General features: G+C 36.2%; 1 protein-coding gene across 5 annotated transcripts in view; it reads left to right on the top strand.

Moving 5' to 3' along the window:
- The window catches only part of CCNT2 (cyclin T2), a 41,131-nt gene that overhangs the window by 303 nt on the left and 17,075 nt on the right, over nucleotides 1-23,753 (top strand). For all 5 annotated transcript variants that reach the window (XR_004423635.1, XM_033111590.1, XM_033111588.1 and 2 more), the window contains exons 2-3: nucleotides 688-769; nucleotides 22,892-23,020. Coding sequence is in view for 2 of the 5 variants with exons in the window: in XM_033111590.1 (XP_032967481.1) it covers nucleotides 688-769; nucleotides 22,892-23,020 (211 nt within the window). In the remaining 3 variants the exon portion in view is untranslated. The remainder of the gene's footprint in view (nucleotides 1-687; nucleotides 770-22,891; nucleotides 23,021-23,753) is intronic.

Genomic DNA, 23,753 nt, shown 5'->3' with positions numbered 1-23,753 from the left:
GGCCTTCGGTGGGCCTCGGCAGCGCTGTAAGGGAAGGCAGGCTCAGGCTCGTAAGGCTGCGAACGTCCAGCGGAGGAGGAGAGGAGTCCGGGATCGCGGGGTGGGAGGCTGCGTTGTGTAATCTGCTTGGGGCCGCGCGTGGTAGCGGCGGGGGATGGAAGTGCCGCCGCGGCGAGAGGGGAATCCTAGGGATTATCGCAGCGAAGAGGCGGCTGCTTGGACTTCTCGTCCGAGCAGGGATTGAAAGGTAGGAGGGTTAGCTATGCTGAAAGGCGTTAAGTGTTCGCAGCCTTTCCCCGCGTTCCTCGCCTGTTTGATGGCGGTCCTCTTGTACCTTGGGAGCGCACTGGAGGTCTTTATGTTCTTGGCGTGGTTTTGTAGGAGTGTGCGCGCGCGGTTTAACTGGTTTTGAGTTAAGTCAGTCGTAACCATTGATAAATCCTTCCTCGGCTCGCATAATAGCAATATTAGAGGGAAACAGCAGTTGTTACTATCCCTGTTTGGTGTGGAGCCTTCTCCCCTCCCCCGCACGGGGTTTTATTTATTTATTTTCTTACAGGTTTGGGTTGGTTTTGTGTGAACGGGAGGCACTGGAAGAGAACTATAGGTCGAGAATTTTCCATGAAAATTGTTTTGGAAATGAGACCATGTTTTTCTCAGATCTATTTCCTAAATGTTACGATTCAGCTCTCAGCTTACAATAAACACTGCGATTGTTTATATGCACAGGTTTTATATGTACCATTCTTTCACCAAGTTCAATAGAAATGTAAGTACTATTTTATTTTCTGTTTTTACTACAACCAAATTTGCAGTAAACCGTTATGCAGAGAAAAGTTGATTATGGATTTTACTGTTGGATTTAGTGTTCCAAGATAACAGTGAAGATAAATCTAGTGATGAACGTTTTGCTTCAAATGCGGGACTTCTGGTTTGTTTTTTAAATTTTTGGTGACAAGCTGCCAGGCACTGGGTTAGGCTTTGCTAGGTCTTTTGAGCTAAAAAATAAATAAGAAACATTTCTTTACTCAAAGGATTTATTACGTTGGTATTCATTTAAATCTTATACTTTTGATAAATTTCAAATAGTAATGTACAATGTAATTTGAGCAAACATAGTCATTCTGTTTTACATCTTCTAATTGTGTTAGACTGCTGTCGTTTCAAATACTATGAAGTGGGCTTAATGTAATTGTAACTAAGTGTAATTAGTTTGAAATTATCTTTTAAAAGAGTTAAATGTTTAGCAGAAATATTTCATTTGCTAACACAATTTCTTAAGGTGTCAAAAGTAGCTGGTTATCACACAGTAGCATTTGTTGTCTGCTTGAACTTCTGGTGATTGAAATGTCAAATCTTGCTCAAACATACTATGTCAGAGGTGTGTGTGTGTGTGTTGAAGTAAAACTTATTCTGCAATACTAAGGCAATCATTTTGAGCATAATCTGTAAATCTTGGCAAATTGAGTAATGGCGTTTAGTTGAAGTTTTTATTTTAAGTTATGAAAGATGAATTTGATGTCTGTTATTTTCAGAGTAGCATCCATACTGTGTTGCATCTGTTAACAAAGACAATTTTGTATTGTTTAGAAATGTTTATTCCTACATTTTCACTGTATTTTTTGTCTTTTTATCACAGCTAATTTAAGAATGCTATTCTGCAAGGTGTGTGTAGAAAAGTGGACCATAGAAGACTTTATTCTATTTTTTTCTGGATTGTTATTAGGACCTTTTTGCTAAGAAAACAGTGTTTGAAAAGATCCTTAAAATATTTTTTTTGAATTGGAAGGAAAAGATAATTTAGATTAATTCCTATTCTAATCTCTTGATCATAAGTCTGACTTGGTTTAGTAGAGTGGCATATAGGTTTGTCTTGAACATTATTTTTTGTGTACATTTTGGTCTCTTGCAGTCTTAGTTGCTTCTACTCTTCCTCTTTTAAATCTGCATGATTCTTGATCCATTTTCGTAGTTAATGTCTTATGCAGACTTAGGTCAATGATGGTGTTATGGAAGAGAGAGGAAGCCTTTTTGGTAATGACATTTAGATTGAGAGAATTACATTTTTATTTAAATTGGCTCCAATGGCAGTCGTGAACTAATGAATACTAATATAAATGTGGCTTCTCATTAGTAGCCCAGGAAAATGCTGGTAGAAATCACAAGTCAAAATACTTCTGTAAATTCTTTATGTGGCTACAGATGTACCATTTGCTGAATCAGGCTCCTTTTCTACTTCCAGTAAGTGATCTCACCACAGGATTACACTTCTCATTTTGAACCCTCCCTCTTTCATAATTTGTCTCTATGGACTGGTTGGTGTGCTTTAAAACGAGTTATTTTGCTTACAGCCAAAATTCACAGGTTTAACTTTAAGTTAACTGGTGAAGTCCAGGTCACTTGCATTTAAACTTTCACTATTTTATTTAAATGCCGTCGTTCAATAAAAAAAGCAAGAGTATTTTTATTACCTTACTTAGTGTCTTATATGTGTATGAAAGTAAACTTCAGCATTTTACATTGAGTCGTTATTAGCAGAATAATTGAAATCTGGTGGTAATTTCTATTTTGAAAAGTAACATTTCACTCTTCATATCTAACTGTTGTCTTCTTTTTTTTGTCTTTGCTATTATATCCAAAGTGGTTTTTAAGTTTCTGTTTGAGCACTTGCATAGCCTCACTCTTATCTTTTTCCCCCGATTCTTTTAGGGTAAAGGGGGTGGTCTTAAATTGAATGTGAGTCAGTTTTAAATTCATACTCCCCGACATCATTGGGAAAAGTATTTTATAGGATTATAATGGAATATCATAGTAAACTTTGAACAAGCATGAGCCTTCACCACAAAGTAAGCTGAACACCATTCTCTAAAATTAAACTCTAAGAAGCTTAAACTTTAAGATGTTAGTGACAAGCTCTCATCCAGTTTTATAAGAATCATGCACTGATTACATTAAAACTTTTTTTGATGTTTATGTGGCTTTATTTTCCTACGTTGACAAATTTAAAAAATAAAAAATTCTTTAAAAGTCAAGTGCTATTGTATTTAAGAATAAAATTAGTGTTATGTTGGGTGACTTGGAAACTGTCCTTTATCGAGTTCTATTGTTACTTGCTCTTAGAGCGTTTGATCACTGTCAACAGTAAATGACTTTTATATGTAACCTAGTCAGATAAATCTACCCTTTGCTCACTGGATGTAGTGAGGTTTATGTAATTGGGATTAGTAATTAAAGAACGGCTTTGCTGGATCCAGCTCAAGATAAATCTAGTAAAATATAAAAAGCCTTGGAGTCAACAGTGCCTCCAAGGTATATACTGTGGGAGAGCATCCTCTCCTAGGTCAATCTTAGAATAGATAGTGACCCAGCTGCTGTTAGAAACTGTTCATTAATTTGGTTAGACAGGTTTATGATGCATTTGGTTCTTATATTAATTCCAAATCTAATGAGTTCTCTTAAGATCAGGTTGTAAAGAGCACACACTTTTCTGAGTATTTTGTTGGTCATGGTCTATTCTTATGGCACCTCTCCAATTCACATGGTCATTTTAATCTTCTCTTTCCTTTGCTGCTTTTATGACCTGCAGCAGTCAGAACTGTATATAATATGCCAAATTTAAATGTGTTGTAATTCCTTTTAAGGTCTCAAGAGTACATGGTTAGTTAAGGACAGTATGCAGGACTAGTGATTTTAAGGAATGACTACAGTGACTTCTAAGAATGTATCATCTATTTCATATCTTGTGTTTGATTGCGGACTTGTATTTGCTTGTGCTAAATTTTACTACGTGCCACTTTTTGCTTAGTCTATAATCTTTCTCAGTGGACTTGGCTCTTGACTAGTAGATCATTTGAAAATTTGAGGATGTTCTTTTTGCATTCCTTTCTTTCTCTGTAAAGACTTAAATCATATAAAGGAAAGCCATTCTTTTATCTATCTAGAGAAATGCCCACTCCCTGATCTTTGTCTGATAATATAGCATTCTCCCATTATAATTTTTAATAATAGTCCTTGGCAATATAAGTTTATCCAAGACTGTTTAAAAAGTCTATTTTATCCATTTTACACTGTGCTTGTTTACACTCAAGTTGCTCATTAAATTGTCATACACGATTGCCTTTTGTGAAAGAAAACCAACATTTCCAGGGAATTGGTTAGCTAAAGGGTCTTGTTTAAATTTTTACTATGAAAGCCCAAAATTTCTCTCAAAGGTAGGACTACAGATAAAGATAAATGTAAAAACATCCCACCCCCAACACACACATATATTCAAACTAGAAGGTAATCACTATCAGGGCAGGGAGTTTTTTGTTTTCTTTCTTTTTGGCTTTACTTACTGTTGTATTACCAGTACCTTTCATAGAGCAGATATTCAGCAACTATTTGTCGATAGAATGGATCAAATTTTATTGCTCACAGTTCTATTGACTGAATCCTTAAACATTTTTCTATATGTATGTCCTCCCACATTGACACACTTGGAATGTTTTCTTTCATTATTGAAAGCTTATGTAGACAGACATATGGTAAATGAAAACGGTAGGAAAAGATACATGATAAATGTCGCTCCAATCCAAGGGTCTAAGCCCCCTGCTCTACAGCATTTGCTATTACAGTATTTGTGTACCCTTTCAGAAACACATTTTGCTTGTGCAGCCATATGTGTAAAGCTCTTCAGCACAGAAAAGCCTCCTACCCTCCGAGTTCTTGGCATACAGCAGCACATGAGAACATAAAAGAATTGGATTGGTTCTACTTAGGGTTAGTTGTGGCTACTTCAGGGGAAGTAGTTTTTAAGATGGCACCAGAAGGGATAGTATATGAGGTGTGATTTAAAATAAAAATACAGTGATTGTTTAAATTCAAAAAAAATTGTCACAGTAAAAGACATTGCCATTAACTCCCCCTCAAAATACCCCCCCCTTGCTTCAGACACACTGATCCCATTGTTCTTGCCACTTTCTGAAGCAGTTCTGGAAGTCCTCTTTCGTGAGTGTCTTTAGTTGCACTGTCATGGCTGCCTCTGTGTCCTGAATTGATCAAAATGTTTACCTTTCATGGTCATTTTGACTTTGGGGAAGAGCCAGAAGTTGCACAGTGCCAGATCCGGTGAGTAAGGTGGATGAGGACACACTAATATTTTTGTTTGACAAATTGCCGTACCGGGCCAGCCCAGTGGCTCAGGTGGTTGGAGTGTCATGCTCCTAACACCAAGGTAGTGGGTTCGATTCCCACTTGGACCAGTGAGTTACACCCTCTACAGCTAAGATTATGAATAACAGCTCACCCTGGAACTGCGCTGCTGTGAGCAGCTGGAGGTTGGCGTGAGCTGCCGTGGGCTGCTGAGTGTTGCCATGGACTATCGTGTGCTGCCATGAGCAGCGGGTGGCCAGCGTGAGTGGCTGGCAGCCAGCGTGAGCTGCTGTGAGCTGCTGTGAATGGCCGACTGACTACTGGTGACCAACTGCCTCAGCTGGGGGGAGCGTAAGGCTCATAATACCAGCCTGGGAGAAATTGCCGTACCAGCAGCGATGTGGGATAGGGAGCGTTGTCATGAGGGAGGATGAAACCATTTGCCCATTTCATGTTAGTGTGTTCATGATCCATGATTTATGTCACATTTTAAAACATACCTTCTCTCAACCGTAGCTCACACCCACTGACTTCACCGAACAAGTTGAAACTTGTCACACGCTGTTACTAAGGTTCGACATGCCACTTCCCATGCCGCTTCCCCTATTGAAGATCCCTGCTTTTCCATTGGATGGCACTTGGCAGCAGCATTCACCGCATTTGTTGATGATGCCTGATCCAGTAGATCTAAACCGGGGACAGTTTTGCACACAAAGGGACGTTTGACAATACCTAGAGACATTTTTGGTTTTCATGAGTGGGGGAAAGGGTGCCACTGGCATCTTGTGAATAGAATCCAGGGATACTGCTAAACATCTCACAATGCACAGGACAGCACAACGTAACAAAAAGTTACATGGTCCAAAATGTCAGTAGTGGTGAGGTTGAGAAAACCCTGCGTTGTTAACCTTGAGTTAATTGAGTGAAGGAGACTGACTAAAGCTATGTTTTTCCATTAGATTAATTTTGAGTGTATTTCATCTGTTCTAGTAAGAAATCACCTATTCATCTATAATCCCTCAAGGACCTTAAGAACAAAGATCCCATTTGTAAATTTTTTCTTGAAAAAAATTTTTTTAGTTTCATTTGTAATCTTTTAAATGGAAGGCTTTAGGGAAACTGGTTTTGATATTCCTAAAATTTAACTTTTAAATTTAGTTTGTTCATGTTGCCTTTTGGTGAAATAATAATTGCTTCTTAGCTAGTCACACAGCAATAGAATGACAAAAGCAAAAATCACACCCAGTTCTAGAAGACCCCATAGTTTATGCAGTTGTCACTATGTCTACCTCAGTTATCTGTTACTAGGCATCTCATAGCCCTGAAATTTCTCACTGAAAGCAATATGTATAAAGCTTTTGCAGTGTGCCACTTGTGATTCACCAACTTCTTGCATCAGAATTATCGGGATGCTCATTATAAATATGCTTTATTGGGCTGTACTTTAGACCTATGTAATCAGAATATCTGTGGTGGGACCTGGGATTCTTTACCTTAACAAGCTTCTCAGGTGATACTAATGACTACTAAACTTGAATACCATTGGTTTAAATTTTGCTTTTTGCTATGTGTGTGTCATAATGATCCATTGTTACACTCTGATCATGTTTTATAGAAGTCGGATCAGCATGTATTTCATTCCTTTACTTCCTAAAGTGTCTTGTGAAATCTGAGTGGTTGTTTATATTATAGCTCACTTCTTCTGCCTTTTAATTTAATAAAACAATTAGTCCAAGAATAATCTTATGTTCAAAATCCATTAATACTAGGAAATACTGCAGTGCTCTCCAGTAGAACTTTCTGCAATAATGGAAGTATCCTGTATCTTAGCTGTTTAAAATGGTGGCTACTAACCAAACATATTTCCTGGATTATAAATTGGAGATTATTAGACTAGGTGATTTCTAAATTCTTTTTCAGCTGTAAATTGCATGAATGAAATTTATTGAAATCCCACTGTGTAACAAGGCACTTAGTCATCTCAGCTACAGTATTATCCTCCTGAGGAAACGTGCAGTTACTAAGTAACTTGTCCAATATTCAAGCAGCCATTATGTGATTGGTATTTTATGCATTATGCATCCCTACTTTTTTTCTATATGGTGCTTTCTCGTTACTTTTCATGTGACCGTGATCTGTCAGTTTTTAAGTAAGACTCAGCTGAAGTTCTAATTCTAACTCTTCATAAAGCATTCCCTGGATAACTGCACTCTTCTAAATTTTTATCTCTGATCTTACTTTTGGGTCCTATTCACATCCTATTGTATTCCATCTATTTGGTGTCCTTTTGTATTGTAGCATAACTGCATGTATGAGGTGAAATTTTTATTATAAAACAAAAACATGAAACCACGAAACAAATGTATAGCTTAATGAATTATAAGGCATACAGCCTTGTAACCCCTACTCAAGTCAAGAAACAGAACTTTGCTAACTACCCCAGAAGTACCTCCATATGTGCCATCAACCCCTTCTCTCCCTCCCGAAAGTCATCAGGATTTTTATGTTATAGTAACCACTTTTTTTCGTTCCTTTATAGTTTTACCACCCAACTCTGAATTCCTAAACGCTACAATGTAGTCTTGCCTATTACTAAAAATTTAATAGGCCTTTTAAATTTCAATATACAGGTTTCCCCTCCATCACTTTCTTTTACCTAAATTTTATCTGTTGAAGAACCTAAGGCATGAGACCTAAAGAGTTTCCAACTTCTCTGGAATTTGCTGTTTGTATACGCATGATGCAGTTTACCACGTTCCTTTGTTCTTGTGTTCCCTGCAAATTGCCAGTTGGATCCAGAAATTTGATCAGACTCATGTTAGATCCCTTTGGCAGAAGTACAGGTGGTGTTATGTTCTTTCATCAGGAGGCACGTAATGTCTGGTTTTTGTGGTGTTAGCAGCTGTTGATATTCAATGCCTAGATCCTTTCATTGTGGTACTCTTAATTCTGTCATTTCTTCTTCATTTATTGGAATATTTTTATAATGGAATGCTATGATTCATATACTATTTGGACACCCAGTGGTACACTTCATATAGGAAAAGAGGATAAATACTTATTTCTTGCCCTATATTTACCACCTTTGTTGAGACAATTTATATACTATGCATTTCACCCACTGGAAGTATACAACTTAATACTGTTTTTTTAGTGTACTCAGAGTGTGCATCAATATAAAAAATTTTCATTATCCAACGAAGAAACCCCACACCGTTTGGCCTTCGCTCCCCATTCTTCCCCCCAACTTATTCTGAGCATTTTCTATAAATGGAATTATACACTATGTGGTCCTTTGTGACTGGCCACTTTCACTTAGCACATGTTTTCAAGGTTCGTCTTTGTTGTACCATATATATCAGTACTTCATTTATTTTGGTTGATGAACCAAATCAGTTAATGAACACTTGGGTCGTTTGCACTTTTTGGCTATTGCTGCTATGAGTATTTATGTCTGAGTTTCTGTGTGGACGTATGTTTTGGTTTCTCTTGGGTGTATACCCAGTAGAATTGGACTATAGTAACTTTGTACCTTAATGATCTTGGATAGCTTCCTCACTCTCTTACAGCACACTATTCCAGGTTCATCTTGTATATTTTCTGCTCCACAGCTGGAATAACCATTCTTTAAGAAACTTTTTTTTTTTGAGTACCAAGTGATATTGTTTCTAGGCATCTTGAATGCACAGAAAGGAAATACATAGTACAGTAAATATATATTCACTATGCACATCAGTATATTAAGTGTTATTCTTCATTTACACGTTAAATATATAAAATAGATGTTGGCTGGCCTTTTTTTTTTTTTTTTTAAATTTTATTGGGGAACAGTGTGTTTCTCCAGGTCCCATCAGCTGCAAATCATTGTCCTTCAATCTAATTGTGGAGGACACAGCTCACTGGCCCATGTGGGAATGGAACCAGCAACCCTGTTGCTCAGAGCTTGCGCTCTAACCAACTGAACCATCCTTCAACCCCTGGCTGCCCTTTTTTATATGTGTTTATTTTAAATATATATTTAAAATACCTCAGAGTTCATTATATTATATCTCTGACCTTTCACACCCAAATCTTAATTCTCAAGAGTGAGGATCAGGGATGATAGAATTTAAGTATCCCATAGTCACATGTTAACTTAATCCCATATTACACAAATAAATTTCAGAATAACAGTACTATCACCACCAATATGTTTACTGAGACCAGTTAAATGTTTGTGCTCTGCTCTCGCATCTTACCCCTGGTTTTTAAAAGTCAGCTCCATTATCTTGAATAACCATTACAAAACTCTCCCTTTTAATCCTTATTTAATCTTAGTTCTTAATATAACTGTATTGTTCACTACCAGTGCTTATGTTGAAGTCTTTGCAGTCATTTTGACGACCACGAAAACAATATTCTCTGAATCGCATGTTTATAAGTTTGTGCCCTTAATAGTCAGGGTTAGTTTTGCTGGATAAAAAAATTCTTGATTTACGCTTTCTTTTTTTGGGTATTTAAATACGTAACAACCTTTTTGTGGCATAAAGCACAGTTTGGGTGGTGATCTAACTTTCTTAAATGTATTGTTGCTTAAATGACCAAAGGATTTCTTTTTTCCTTAAAATTCAGTAATTTTACTACAATATATCTTAATGTTGGTTCTGGGTTGATACATTCAGGTGTGTGATGAGCTCTTTCAATACGTAATTTCACATCTTTTCTACTTACGTTTCGTGTTTTGAATTATTTTCTTAATGTCTCATTAGTTTGGAGGTATGCTACTGTTTTAATTTTTTTGTTGTTTTTCATTGTGGTAAATACGTGTATATGTAACAATTTACCATTTTAGCCATTTTTTTTTAAGTGTATGGTTTAGTGGCATTAAGTACATTCACATTGTTGTGCTATTATCACAGCCATCCGTCTCCAGAACTTTATCATCTTCTCAAGCTGAAGCTCCCTGTTCATTAATCAAACTCCACATTTCCCCCGCTCCTACGCCTTAGCAACCACCATTTTACTTTCTTTGTCTATGAATTTCTTGGTACCTCATATAAGTGGAATCATACAATATTTGTCCTTTTGTGTCTGGTTTCTTTCACTTAACATAATATCTTCGAGATTGATCCATGTTGTAGCATGTGTTAGAATTTCCTTCCTTTTGTATATATGTGCCACATTTTGCTGATTCATTTATCCGTCGGTGGACAGTTGGATTGCTTTTACTTTTTGGCTATTGTGAATAATGCTGCTATGAACATTATAGTATACAAATAATTAGTATACAAATAGTATACAAATAATTGCTCAAGTCCTTGCTTTCAGTTCTTACTGGGTATATACCCAGAAGTGAAATTACTGGATCACATTGTAATTCTGTTTAATTTCTTGAGGAACTGCCATATTGTTTTTCACAACCACAGCACCAACTTAACATTCCCACTAGCAATGCACAAGAGTTCCTAATTTTTTCACATCACCAATGCTTGCTCTTTTCTGGTTTTCTGATAATACCCATCCTGTGATGGGCAGTCAGTTAGCTCAGTTGGTTAGAGCACGATGCTCATAACACCAGGGTTGCTGGTTCAATTCCCACATGGGCCACTGTGAGCTGTGCCCTCCACAACCAGATAGAAACAACTATTTGACTTGGAGCTGATAGGTCCTGGAAAAACTCACTTAACATAAATAAAAGTTAAAAAAAAAAATAACCATCCTGGGAAGTGGTATCTTGTAGTTTTGATTTGCATTTCTCTGATGGCTAGTGATGTTGAGCATCTTCCCCCCCCCCGCCTCCTTCCCACACTCCGTATCAAGCTGTTGTTTCTCAGTCTAATTGTGTAGGACACAGCTCCCTGGCCCACGCTGGTATTATGAGCCTTCTGCTCCTCCCGGCTGAGGCAGTCGGTCGCCAGTTGTTGGTCGGCCACCTAACAGCAGCTCACGGCAGCCAAACAGCAGCTCACGGCAGCCGGCTGCTCACAGTGACCACCGGCCACTCACGGTAGCCCACACCAGCACACAGCAGCCCACAGTAGCCCATCTTCAGGGAGAGCTGTTCTTCACAATCGTAGCTGTAGAGGGCGCAGCTCACTGGCCCATGTGGGATTTGAACGAGCGACTGTGGCATTAGGAGCATGGCGCTCTAACCACCTGAGCCACCTGGCCAGCCCAAGCATCTTTTCACATGCTTATTGGGGCATTTATGTATCTTCTTTGGGAAAATGTCTACTTAAATCCTTTTTTCATTTTTAAATTGTTTTTGTTGTTAAAATGTAGTTCTTTATGTAATCTGGATATTCCTTATCAGATACATGATTTGCAAATATTTTCTCCCATTCTGTGGACTGTCTTTTTACTTTCTGATGCACAAAAGTTTTTAATTTTTATAAAATCCAGTTTACCTATTTTTTCTTTTGTTGCCTGTGCTTTTGGTGTCACATCCAAGAAATCATTGCCAAATCCAAAGTCATGAAGCTTTTTCCATTTTCTTCTAAGAGTTGTATAGTTTTAGTTCTTGCATTTAGGTTTGATCCATTATGAGTTAATTTTTATATCTGGTTTAAGGTAAGGATTAGATTTCATTCTTTAGCATATGGCTATCCAGTTTTTCCATTACTGGTTGTTGAAAAAAAAAGTTCTTTCTAATGTAATTTTGTTGCTTGGGGATAACTCTTACAATTTTTTCTTAGAGGTATCTTTGTATGGCCTAAATACTCTACATTACTCACTTTTGTAGGAGAGATTACTTTTTCTGAGCTTTAAGTAGATGTGCTTCAGAGTAGCTTTTCACTTGAGCTAACTTTTCTGTTATTTTGTGTAATTTTCAGAAATGTAGCAGCTTGTTTTCTGAGGTTCACTGCCTATGATCCCCTCCCTCATCTTTCTTTATCTTCTCTTTGCCTTGTCTCTATCCTGCCAAATTTGCTTTTGTTCCCAGACATTTCTCTTCATGTAGTCCTGGAAGAGAGCCTTGGGAATTGAATTTCCAAATTCCATAGAAATTAACTTCAGCCCTTTACTCATTACTCTAGGCCTCTTGCATCCACTCACTTATTGGACTTGATAAAATACCTCCTAGGTTAAGCTGCTGTTCCCAGATTGGCCCACCGTGATTTTCAATGAATGCCTCTTGGCTACTTGGAAGTTCTTCTGTTATCAGTCTAGCACATGCTCCGTTACTTTCCTTTGCTTCTTGTTAGGTAGATGCTGATACTGTGTAGATATTGTGGTTATACAGTATTCTGTTTTGTGTTGGGGGCATTTCCTAGGAATGCCTTATCAAGTGGTTTGGTTATACATATCTATGGGGTTTTGGTTTTGCTATCTTGTTACTCTGGTTTTCTGTGGGGATTTGGGTATCAACTGCCACTGTCTTATAATTCCTCACATACAACATTAAAATGGTTGTCCTTAATCACTTTAGGAGGTGATATACTAATTTCCAATCACACTACAATAGATTGTCATTTAAAGATACTTAATAGGTACAAGTTCTTCTAGGAAGATAAGGATGATTTTTTAATAATAATTAGGTAACTTGAACTTCCTTCTGTTGAACAAGGAGGATGATCTATCTGGGAGAGTTTACTGATAGATGTTAAAAAAAATATATGTGGGCCGGCCCAGTGGCTCAGGCGTTTGGAGCTCAGTGCTCCTAAATCCGAAGGCTGCCGGTTCGATTCCCACATGGGCCAGTGGGCTCTCAACCACAAGGTTGCCGGTTCAACTCCTCGACTCCCTCAAGGGATGGTGGGCTCTGCCCCCTGCAACTAAGATTGAGCACGGCACCTTGAGCTGAGTGCCGCTGAGCTCCCCGATGCTCAGTTGGTTGGAGCGCGTCCTGTCAACCACAAGGTTGCCTGTTCCACTCCTCAACTCCCACAAGGCATGGTGGGCTACACGCCCCCTGCAACTAACGACAACTGGACCTGGAGCTGAGTTGCACCCTCCACAACTAACATTGAAAGGACAACAACTTGACTTGGAAAAAATCCTGGAAGTACACAGTTCCCCAATAAAGTCCTATTCCCCTTCCCCAGTAAAATCTTTTTTAAAAAAAATACGTATACATATATGTGTGTGTGTGTGTGTGTGTATATGATGTTTTTGATTGATTTTTTCAAATTGATTCTGAAAAGAACTCTAGAAAGTTTTCCAAAAAGCTTTAATATTATTTTAAAACATGGTGCTCTATCTGCCTAATTTACAAGGATATTGATTATGGCGTGTATTATGTATTACACAAGTCTTTATAAGATCTTCATGAAGCAGCTTTATTTTTCAAAATTAGATGATTATAAAATATTCAAATAATTAAAAGCTTTTCTGTGTGCACACAGACACGCATGTGTCTGTTAGTCTTGATAGTTCACATGCTTCTGTGGTGGCTTTAGCCCGTGTGCCCGAGAACAGACACGTTTTGTACAATATGGTAATATGATTCTAAACTAAGTCTCATCTTTGAGTGTTTGCATTGACCAAGGCACACAGAGGTCTCTGTATAAAGGCTGACTTTTTTTTAAAGAACAAAGTGCCTAAATTATTACACAGTTTAAATATGTATACACCTTCTAGAGGATGGGGGAAATGATGGAAACCTTACTACCCTACAATATTTTGGGGCATTAACTTAATATCCTATATTTTTAAAAGTTATGGTTTGGGCAGCTGGTTGGCTCAGTTGGTTAGAGCGCAGTGCGCATAGCACCAGGGTTGCCAGTTCGATCCCCACATGGCCATGTGAGCTGCGCCCTCCGCAACTAGATTGAAACAGCTACTTGACTTGGAACTGATGGGTCCTGGAAAAACACACTTAAAAAAGAAAAAAGTTATGGTTTAAGTTGTAAAGCTGGCATATTAAGTATTCCTGATGTGATCGTGTTTAAAGAAATACATGTAATGTGAAGTTTTTCTCTAAATCATTTGAGTCTGATACAGAAAAAGAAATGAATGATGAGGACTACAGTAATTCACCTACGTGTTCATTAAAATATTTTGAAGTTATGGCGTTAATGGCTCATACTTAGTGACAGTGACATACTTAGTGTCTGTTTGCATGACAACAATTATTCCACAAACATTGAGTGCATATTATGTGACAAAGCAGTATGCAAAGTTAGTATTTATTTTCTTACAAATAAATAAAAGTGCGTTTCCCTAAGGGACTTACTTATGTTCTAGTAGGAGAGGAAAAAGAAACTTGTCTATGTAATGTGGGAATAACTAGGAACGGAAATCAATTTGAGCTAATTTGTGATGCCTATGAATATTTCATACATTTAAATCTTTTATGTAATCTTAATGAATTTTCTATTTAGAATGTCAGCAGTGGGTTGCAACTTGTGCTTATATATACAGAGGCTGTCCAAAAAATGTTTACACATTTTAACAAGGGGAAAAAAACTATTAAAATTTTAATACTATATACTGATAACAAGTCACGTTTGACTTCTGCAATTACAAGAGATGCTCAAAGTGGTTACCATCAGCGTCCAGACACTTCTATTACAGCAAACTACTGCTTGAGCAATGTTGACCAAAGTGTCCACTTGTACATATTTTTGGCACCCCTGGTATATTTGTCTACATAAAACCACTAACTAGATGTGGTTAATTTCCCACTTCTTTACTATGTTAATGTTGTTATTAGAAAAATCTTAATTACATATGTGGCTCACATTGCATTTGTAATTGACAATGCTGTTTTGGGTTATAAACTTTTAAAAGAAATACTAGTTAATGGAAAATGTAGACATTTGTATCTATCAAATAAATTACAGTGGAATTCACACTGTAGTAATTTGTTCTATAGAGAAGTGTGCACATTCAAATTAATTTTAAATTGAGGACTCATTTAGAAGTTTAAAAAATAGGAATGATGAATCTTTTCTGCTCAAGAATCTTCGGATTATGAAAACTGACAGTTTCCATGCTGGAAAAATAAAATACCCGAGAGAGCAGGGAAAGGAAGTTCTGAGGATTTGGAGGTAGTCTTTAAGTGATGCATTCATTCAGAGATGATACCAGATTGTTATAAGCTCCCCATATCCTTAGATGTTTTAGATAGTTTGTATTGCTCTAGTTCAGTGATTGGTGTTTTGAGCACCTAATAAGAGTAGGTATTTGAACTAATGATACATGGTTCACTTTATGTAGACTTAAACATCTGTTCAGATTATTTTTGTTAACCAAGCAAACTAATGGTTTTCTGAAATAATTGCATAACTTAAATGTCAACGTGAATCATTATTTAAGAGATGGATATATACCTTCTGAAAGTGAAACCTAGTTAAATGTGCAATAAAGTTATACATGATTAATGTGAATTTTGTTTACCAATATTTGTGCTATGATAGAGCTTTTGGTTTCCTTGAAATTTCCTTTGATGGTGTGTGTACACTAAATATTTACGAGATATCTTTATTTAAGAGATGTCTTTAACATTAGCTCCTTTTTTAAAACATCTATTAAGTTATAATTCACATACCATAAAATTCACCCACTTAGCATGTACAATTCAATAGGTGGGTGTATTTACAGAGTTGTACAACTATTAGGTTGGTGCAAAAGTAATTGTGGTTTAAAAGGCTAAAAATTGCAAAAATCTCGGTTACTTTTGCACCAACCTAAGATCATCACAGTCTTAAGTTTATAATCTTTTCATCAACCCAAAGAGAAACCCTGTATCTATAAGCAGTTCACAATATCTCTCCCTCTCTCAGCCATGGATAGCTGTTCTGTTTCAATAGCTTTGGGTATTCTGGACATTGCATATAAATGGGATTGTGCAATATGGCCTTAGCATATTTCCAAGATCCATCCATGGTATAGCATCTATCAGTACTTAGTTCCTTTTTACTGCTGAATAACATTCCATCCATCGTATGGATATACCTCATTTTTTTAATTCATTTATCACTTGATGGACATTTGGATTGTTTCCCCCTTTGGGCTGTTGTGAATAATGCTACTGTGAACATTCTTGTATAAGTTGTGTGGACATACGTTTTCATTTTCCTCGGGTATGTACCTGGAAGTGGAGTTACTGGGATGTATGGTAACTCTAGACCTTAATAATCTTGGGTAGCTCTTTAAAAACATTTTGAGAAACTGCCAAAGTGTTTTGCAAAGTAGCCCCACTATTTTACCTTCCCTCAAGCACTATATAGGGTTCTAGTTTCTCTACTTCTTTGCCAACACTTGGTATTGTCTTTTTTTAATTACAGCCATCTTACACTCCTGCTGAGTGTTAAGTAGTATCTCATTGTGATTTTGATTTGCATTTCCATAATGACTAATGGTATTGAGCATTTTCTCGTGTTTATTGGCAATTTGTTTATCTTTGGAGAAATGTCTACTTAGATCCTTTTCCCAGATTTTAAAGTGTGTTGTCTTTTTATTATTAAGTTGTAAGAGTTCTTTATATATTCTGGACACCAGGCCTTTATCAGATATATGATTTTCAGGTATTTCCTTCCGTTCTATGGGTTGTCTTTTTCGCTTTCTTGATGGTATCATTTGTAGCACATGCATCTGATTTGCTCATATTTTTCTTTTGTTGTGCTTTGATGTCATATCTAAGAAAGCATTGCTTGTCCAAGGTGATGAAGATTTATTCCTGTTTTCTTCTAATAAGTTTTATAGTTTTAGCTTTCGCATTTAGGTCTATTACCTATTTTGAGTTAGTTTTTGTGTATGGTGTAAAGAAGGGGGAAAACTTCATTTCTGTGCCTGTGGACATATGGTTGTCCTAGACCAGGGGTGTCCAAACTTTCTTCAACATTTTTCACCAAGGGCCATATGCGGTAAAATACACAAACAGCCGGGCCACTCACTCGAGGTGAAGTACGTGTTGCCTCACCTGGTTTATTTAAGTGAACTAAATATATGTTTGGAATTTGCTGCGGGCCAATTAAAAATGGATTGTGGGCCACAGTTGGCCCGCGGGCCGCAGTTTGGACACCCCTTTCCTAGACTATTTCTTGAAAATACTATTTGTCGAAAAGTCTATTATTCTTCCGTGAATTACCTTGACACTCTTGTTGAAAAATAAATTGATCATAAATATAAGGGCTTATTTTGGACTCTATTCTGTTCTGTGATCTAGATGTCTTTCCTTATGCCAGTTCACATAGTCTTGATTACTGTAGTTTTGTAGTAAGTTTTGAAGTCAGGCAGTATGAGTCTTCAACTTTGTTCTTCTTTTTCAAGATTGTTTTGGCTAATCTAGGTCCCTTGCAGTTCCATATGAGTTTTAGAAATTGACTCGTCATTTTCTGTAAAACAGAAGCTAGGACTTTGACAGCCATTGAATCTGTTGATCAATTTGGGGAATACTGCCATCTTCACAATTTTAACTTAGGTTTTCTATAATATTAGTTCTTATTTGTTCAGCCATCTGAAGGAAAGGGGACGTTTTAAGATTTATGTGGAATATTTGAATACCTATGCAATGTTAATGTTCTTGTTTCACAGTACTTATGACTATTTGGAGGATGGTAGGAACTGAGTATAAGGCAAAATAGAGACTTAATGAAATGCTAAGAATACTTTGAAGTATAAGTTGTTGTTTTTTTTCATTTTGTAACATTCATAATGGTGAGGTACTCTTCAGTGAATGTTAAAATGCCAAACAGCAGTAAGCATATTAAATATATTTAAATATGTAATTATGGCAATCAAATTTTATTCTCTTAGTTAGTACTGCTTTTTAGCAATACTGAATACTAGTACTTTTCAGTCTTTATTAAGCCAGCTCTCTTTTAAATAGATGTCCCAAATAACATCCAACCTGAAGATTTTTAAATTCTCAATATAAATTATCTTATGTTGACTGTATTATACTCACACATAATTATATGGGTAGCAAAGTAACTAAAATACCAGATTGGATTAATGACATTTTCTGTAATAGTGTAATGCCAGTCTTTTCAGTACAGCAAAATTAAGGGTTTAAATCACTTTTAACGTTGTATTGGAATTTTGATTTAATTTGTTTGAGCTCGGTGATCTTTCTCATAAACAAATGGACATTTTGACTTATTTCATTTTCTTTATTGGGGACTGTATCTCCCTTGCTTTTCCTTTTATCTAAATTTCTACTTTGTGTATTCTAGGAGCTCCTTTCTACTACAAGTCTCTGCTAAAGTTACAACATTACCACTTTTCCTTACTATAGCCTTAGGCTAGTGATTTCCAAATCTTAAGCTATGATATCTAGAACTAGCTATTTATTAATGAAGTCCCTTTCAAGGCACAGAAAATACTTATCTTGGTCTTAGGGGAGAGGGAAGAGTTGGGACAGGTAAGAGACGGGGAGAAATGGCTTCACCAGCCTATAGGACCTAAAGGTAAAACATAAGAACGGTTTAGGAGCCTGTTAATACTATATTAGCAAATAGAAAACAGACTTGAAAGTCTTTTTATTTTAGGGCTTTTTTGGATTAGGAGATTCAAAGTTGAAGAGTAATAGAACAGCTGTGGGTTGTTCTTAAATACAAATGTATGTACAAAGTGTGTGCACAAAATTAATTACTAAAAGAATAAAGACCAGAATGAGTCACTTAAAACTGGTCATCTTTGGTGACTTAAAAATTACCCAGTCTTTTTGTGAATGCAAACTGACCTTGCCTCCAACACTCAAGGTTGAAGCAAGCAATGGAAAGTGAAAATTGTCAGCAGTGAGGGTATCATGCACAGAAAGGGAGACGACGGCCAGAAATGGGCAGGAGGAGAATAGGTGGAGAAGGAAGGGAGTCAGTCAAGAGGCGGGAATAGAAACATACAAAAGAACAGAAAAAAAGAAGGGGGTGAAAACAACTGGAAGGAGAAGAGAAGAAAGGAATCTGAGTATAACCATTGACATAATGTCAGGTGTCATTATTTTAGTGTTTGTATCGGCTTAGTTAGAACTGAGAACCTTTAAAAAATTGAGTGTAACTGGAAGGAAGAAGGCGAGCAAGAACAAAGAAATTTTTAAAAGCATGTTAAATCACTTAAAATTTAACATCAACACTGACAACACACAATTGTCATAATATGTGAGGCACTATTCTAAGTGCTTTACACATATTGATTCATTTAATCTCCATCACAACTTTATAAGAAGGTACTGTTTCTCCCATTTTACAGATGCAAAAACTGAGCCACAAAGAGAATGAGCAATTTGCCTAGGCTAGTCAGATGACAGCCAGGATCCACTGAGGCAGTCTTTGACAGCTGTGCTACAGCTGGCTTCATCACCTCTACTTGCCCCTCTCCATGATTTGTATAGTATATTTATGTAGAAATTCGTGTCATTTTGAGGATGTAGTATCCTCTTGAAATAGCTGTACATCTACTAGATGACAAACTCCGGACTACTTCAAAATCAGTTTATCTTCTCTTTAGTTACAGTAACTGGAGAACGTTTATTATTAAACTAGAGACCAAAACGCAAAGACAGATAGTGCATGATCCCTGTCCCCAGTGAACGGAATCTGTTTGTAGTTGTTTCATCACTTGAATCAACCCAGTATGGACTCCAGTGTCGGTATGAACTCTGTGACTTTGAACCAAGTTTACGTGTGTTTGCTAAAAGCCACCAGACCAACTAATAATATTGCCATTACTTATAACTTCTGGAATTCTTTTCCTTTTAATAAGCCACACAACAGAATCAGTTTTCCGTACAAAAAGCAGTACCTAGTTTGATTACTTTCCTTAGTCATCCTTAAAATTAAAGCCTCACGTGCATGGCCACAAAATATTTATCTAAAAAGGTGTTTTGTTTGGTTTGTTTTGGTTTGTTTTTACCACCTGATAGAGTAAACTGTTTGCAGGTTGTAGAGGAGGCAGTGTGAATGGAGTTGGTGGATTTCACCAGGAACTTCGGAAGTGTTGGGTGTTAGTTGCACTGGAGGAGGATGAGGACTCTTTAGAGAGAACAGAAAGGCCTCTGAGGAGTGTGGTAAATACACCAGGCATCTACCCTGAAGGTCACTGATTGTTTAGTTCCCTGAATACTTAATTTTTAAAATCATTTGTAGAATTTTAGAATCACTCACTAGTACACATACTTTGTTTCCATTGAGATTATCTCCTAAGGAGCAAAGCTGTGTGGTTTGAAAGTACCTCTGGATATTGAGGCTTTCAAAAAGTCTGAAGAGGATGGAGCTGACACTGGGTATACTAAAAGATTTTACCAAGCAGAACTCATTGGAGACTTTAAGAAGTGCCTTTTAGGCAAGTAAGAGAAATTTTGGATCACCTGGCAGTTAGGAAGGAAGTTTAAATATTAAGTTCAGTCTAATTTGACTTTTGAATTGATGCTCTTTTGCTTCCCTCTTTGATTAATAGTTGTGACATTTGAAGGCTGGCTTAGCCATTCCCCTTTTAGACATGAACAAGAAAATGAATGAGAGGTTGTAGGAAACTGAGTGTATCTTCATTTTATTGGGTGTTTCTTGCATTTCTTACATTGGTATTGGCTCTTAGATTTTTATTGTGGTATTTGGAATACTTTGAATATAACGTTGGTGCCTTATACAGAGGGTGCCAAAAAAATGTATACACATTTTAAGAAAGGAAAAAACTGTATTAAAATTGTAATACAATGAATGATGCTAGCATTAGTTTGATTAACGCCATCTTTTGAGCAAACGTCATACTACATACACGTTGCTACGTAATTCAACTTCGAAAAGTAATACTCATACATAGATAACATCTCTTAAAATGTGTACATTTTTTTAGCACCCCCTGTATATAGACCATCCACATGTCATTTAGATATATTGAATAGTAGCTACACAGTACTAGATAATGAGAACGTGAATGAATAATTCAGTCTCTGTGTTCAACTTGTTTCTAGACTGTCAGGACAGATGAAATTAATAACCCAAAAGTTAGAACACAGCATAAGTACAATGGTGGAGGTATGCACAGTTTCCTATTGAATAAAGAAAGGTACTTCATTCTGACTCAGGGATTTTACCTTAGGAAGAGGTGCTCCTTTGAGTTAATCCTTTAAATAGAAAAGGAATTAAATAGACAAAGTAGGTAGCAGTGGTAGGAAATTTTAAGTGTGTGGAAAAAAATAACTGATGTAGGAATTATTGTTTGATCTTAGTTATCTTATACTTTCTGCACCTCAGAAAACTCCCCGCCCTGATGGCTGCTATTTAACTGGTATTTCAAGAATGTTAACTAGTTTTGATGTTGCTTAATTAAATCTGTTGTAAAGAAGAGTAACAGTAGTTTATTCTAAATCCATGAAAACTCAGAATAAGTTTTTTTGAGCATTCTCAATTTTTAAAATATTTTCCTTGTAATTTTAATTTTAAAAGATGGAAAAAAGTTGAAAATCCAAGTTGAAATTATTCAACCCTTTTAAGGTAACATTGTTTGGAGCCAAACTCACTTAATTTTTAGGTTGGTTATAAAGATTTGTACATCAGGAAGGAACTTCCTGAAGTCATTTTTACTCCATTTATTAATCTGCAAATGGATTTGGACTAGAGAAGGTCCTTTTCAAATCCAAAATCCAGTGATTAAATTTCATGTCTCAGCAATGATATTTGTCAGTTGTTTTAAAAGCTCTCAGAGGAAAGGGTCCACCTTCCCTGTATGAGAAATTTTCTCCTTATGTTACCTTCCCAAATCACATATCATGAATTATGTCCTCTCCCCTTCCTCTTTTGGCCTTGTTTCTGATTAGTGATTGATCCCCAAGATACAGTGAGACTCAGATGTTCATCTCTTGAAAAATAATGTACCTGAATCTTTATATTTAGAAATTATCTTTCCACGAGATATTCCTTTTTTAAATTAAATTTATTGGGGTAACATTGGTTAATAATTTTATATAAAGTTTCAGGTGTGCACCTTTCCAATACAACTTCTGTATACTCCATTGTGTGCTCACCACCTAAAATCCCTCTGTCACCATGAGGTATTTCTTGTATGTGATCTTTAAACTCTTGTGATTGAGTTTAAAGTATGCCTGTTTTCTGAATCAGCAATTATTTGGTTTATTTGTAACTTTGGGGGTAAATATTTGCTCAGAATTGATGTTTCCCTGTCTTATTGAATATCTTTGTTAGAGCTCTGTTCTTACACTTCTATCAGAAGAACATAATTCACTAACACTAAAAAAAAAATTGCTAATTTTTTTATCTCCAATTGGCAATGTTTCTACTCTGTTGGTTTATCTGACATGTTTATTCCGTTTTCTACGCTGCTTTTAATATTACAGTAGTAAAGTAATAGAGATATTAAGAGCAGTTTTATATGCAGACTCCTCTCCTCATTTTTCCTTGTTATAGATCCTTTTTCTGTCTCTTAAGCAAGATTGTGTACCTCTTAGCCACACAGTGAATTATTAATTTAAAAGAACTCTGGAAAGTGGTGACTGCCCCAAAAGGGAAAATCTGAATATACTTTATAATCCACTTTTCATCTTTTTGTTTAAGCTATTGCTTCTTCATTAGTTGTCTTGAGGGTTTTTTCCCTTTACCTTCTCAATGTGCATTAACATTTAAACTTTTTCTCAGTTAGCTAAAGTGTAAGCCTTTTTACTTTTTCCCTTTAGAATTCTACTTGCAAAACAAGTAAAACAGATTGTATAGACTTGGGTAACTAGTTCTATTTAATGAAGAACTTTATCAAAACTCTTATGATGCATCAGTCTTGCCATAGCCCAACTAGTGATTCCTTCCTTGCATACCCCTCCCCTTTAGAAAGTAGCTTTTTCCAAAATTGCTTTGAAATAACCAAATTTTTATCTTCTCTGCAGATAATATCACCTACTGCATTGTTTTTGGCTGCAAAAGTGGAAGAACAGGCTCGAAAACTTGAACATGTTATCAAAGTAGCACATACTTGTCTGCACCCCCTAGAGCCACTGCTGGATACTAAATGTGATGTATGTAAAGACGGGGTTTTTTTGCTTTTTCTCACTAAATTTGAAACCTTTTCATTATTTGGTACCAGTAAAAACATAATTCATTTAGCGTTGCCTTCCAAATGTTGCTTCTTTTTACCACTTAGGAATCAATCTGGCAGAAACATATTAAATATGTTTATGAATTATAATATCATTCTGAATCACGTAAGGCTTTGATTCCAAGGTACTTTCTGTTTCACATTTTTGTTGTTTATCCTCACAGCAAACCTGTGATATATATGGAGGGTAAATCCTATCACCTCCATTGTTTGGGTGTATTCAAGACCAGAGATAAATAGCAAATGAAGGAATAAGAAAGCCTTTGGATTTACCTCCAGACCTGTAATTAGTCTTTTCATAGAATTGTTTCTTATTAATGCTTACTGCTATCTCTCTGATACATAAAAATACATTTTACTATGCTTTGCTTTCATGAGCGGCATGTTTAAAAAGTATTTTAATTTTCCTAAAGATGAATACTGGTTTGCAAACAACTTGCTCATCATCAACATTTTAATAGTTCTTGTTTGAAAACACCATTTAAAATATTCTGACATCTTAAAACAAGCTAGAATTTTATATTAAAATAATTTTTTTTACCATTCTTACTATAGGTGAATTACTTTATCAGGAACTTTTAACTACTTATAACAGATTATATTTATTCATTTTTTTATTTGAGTTGAGTTTAAGGTCCATATTAAGTATATCT

This window comes from Rhinolophus ferrumequinum, chromosome 8 (genome assembly GCF_004115265.2).
Source record: "Rhinolophus ferrumequinum isolate MPI-CBG mRhiFer1 chromosome 8, mRhiFer1_v1.p, whole genome shotgun sequence".
NCBI classification, from domain to species: domain Eukaryota; kingdom Metazoa; phylum Chordata; class Mammalia; order Chiroptera; family Rhinolophidae; genus Rhinolophus; species Rhinolophus ferrumequinum.
Note: the sequence above shows the minus strand (reverse complement) of the source record. Positions and strands in the feature narration are given on the sequence as shown.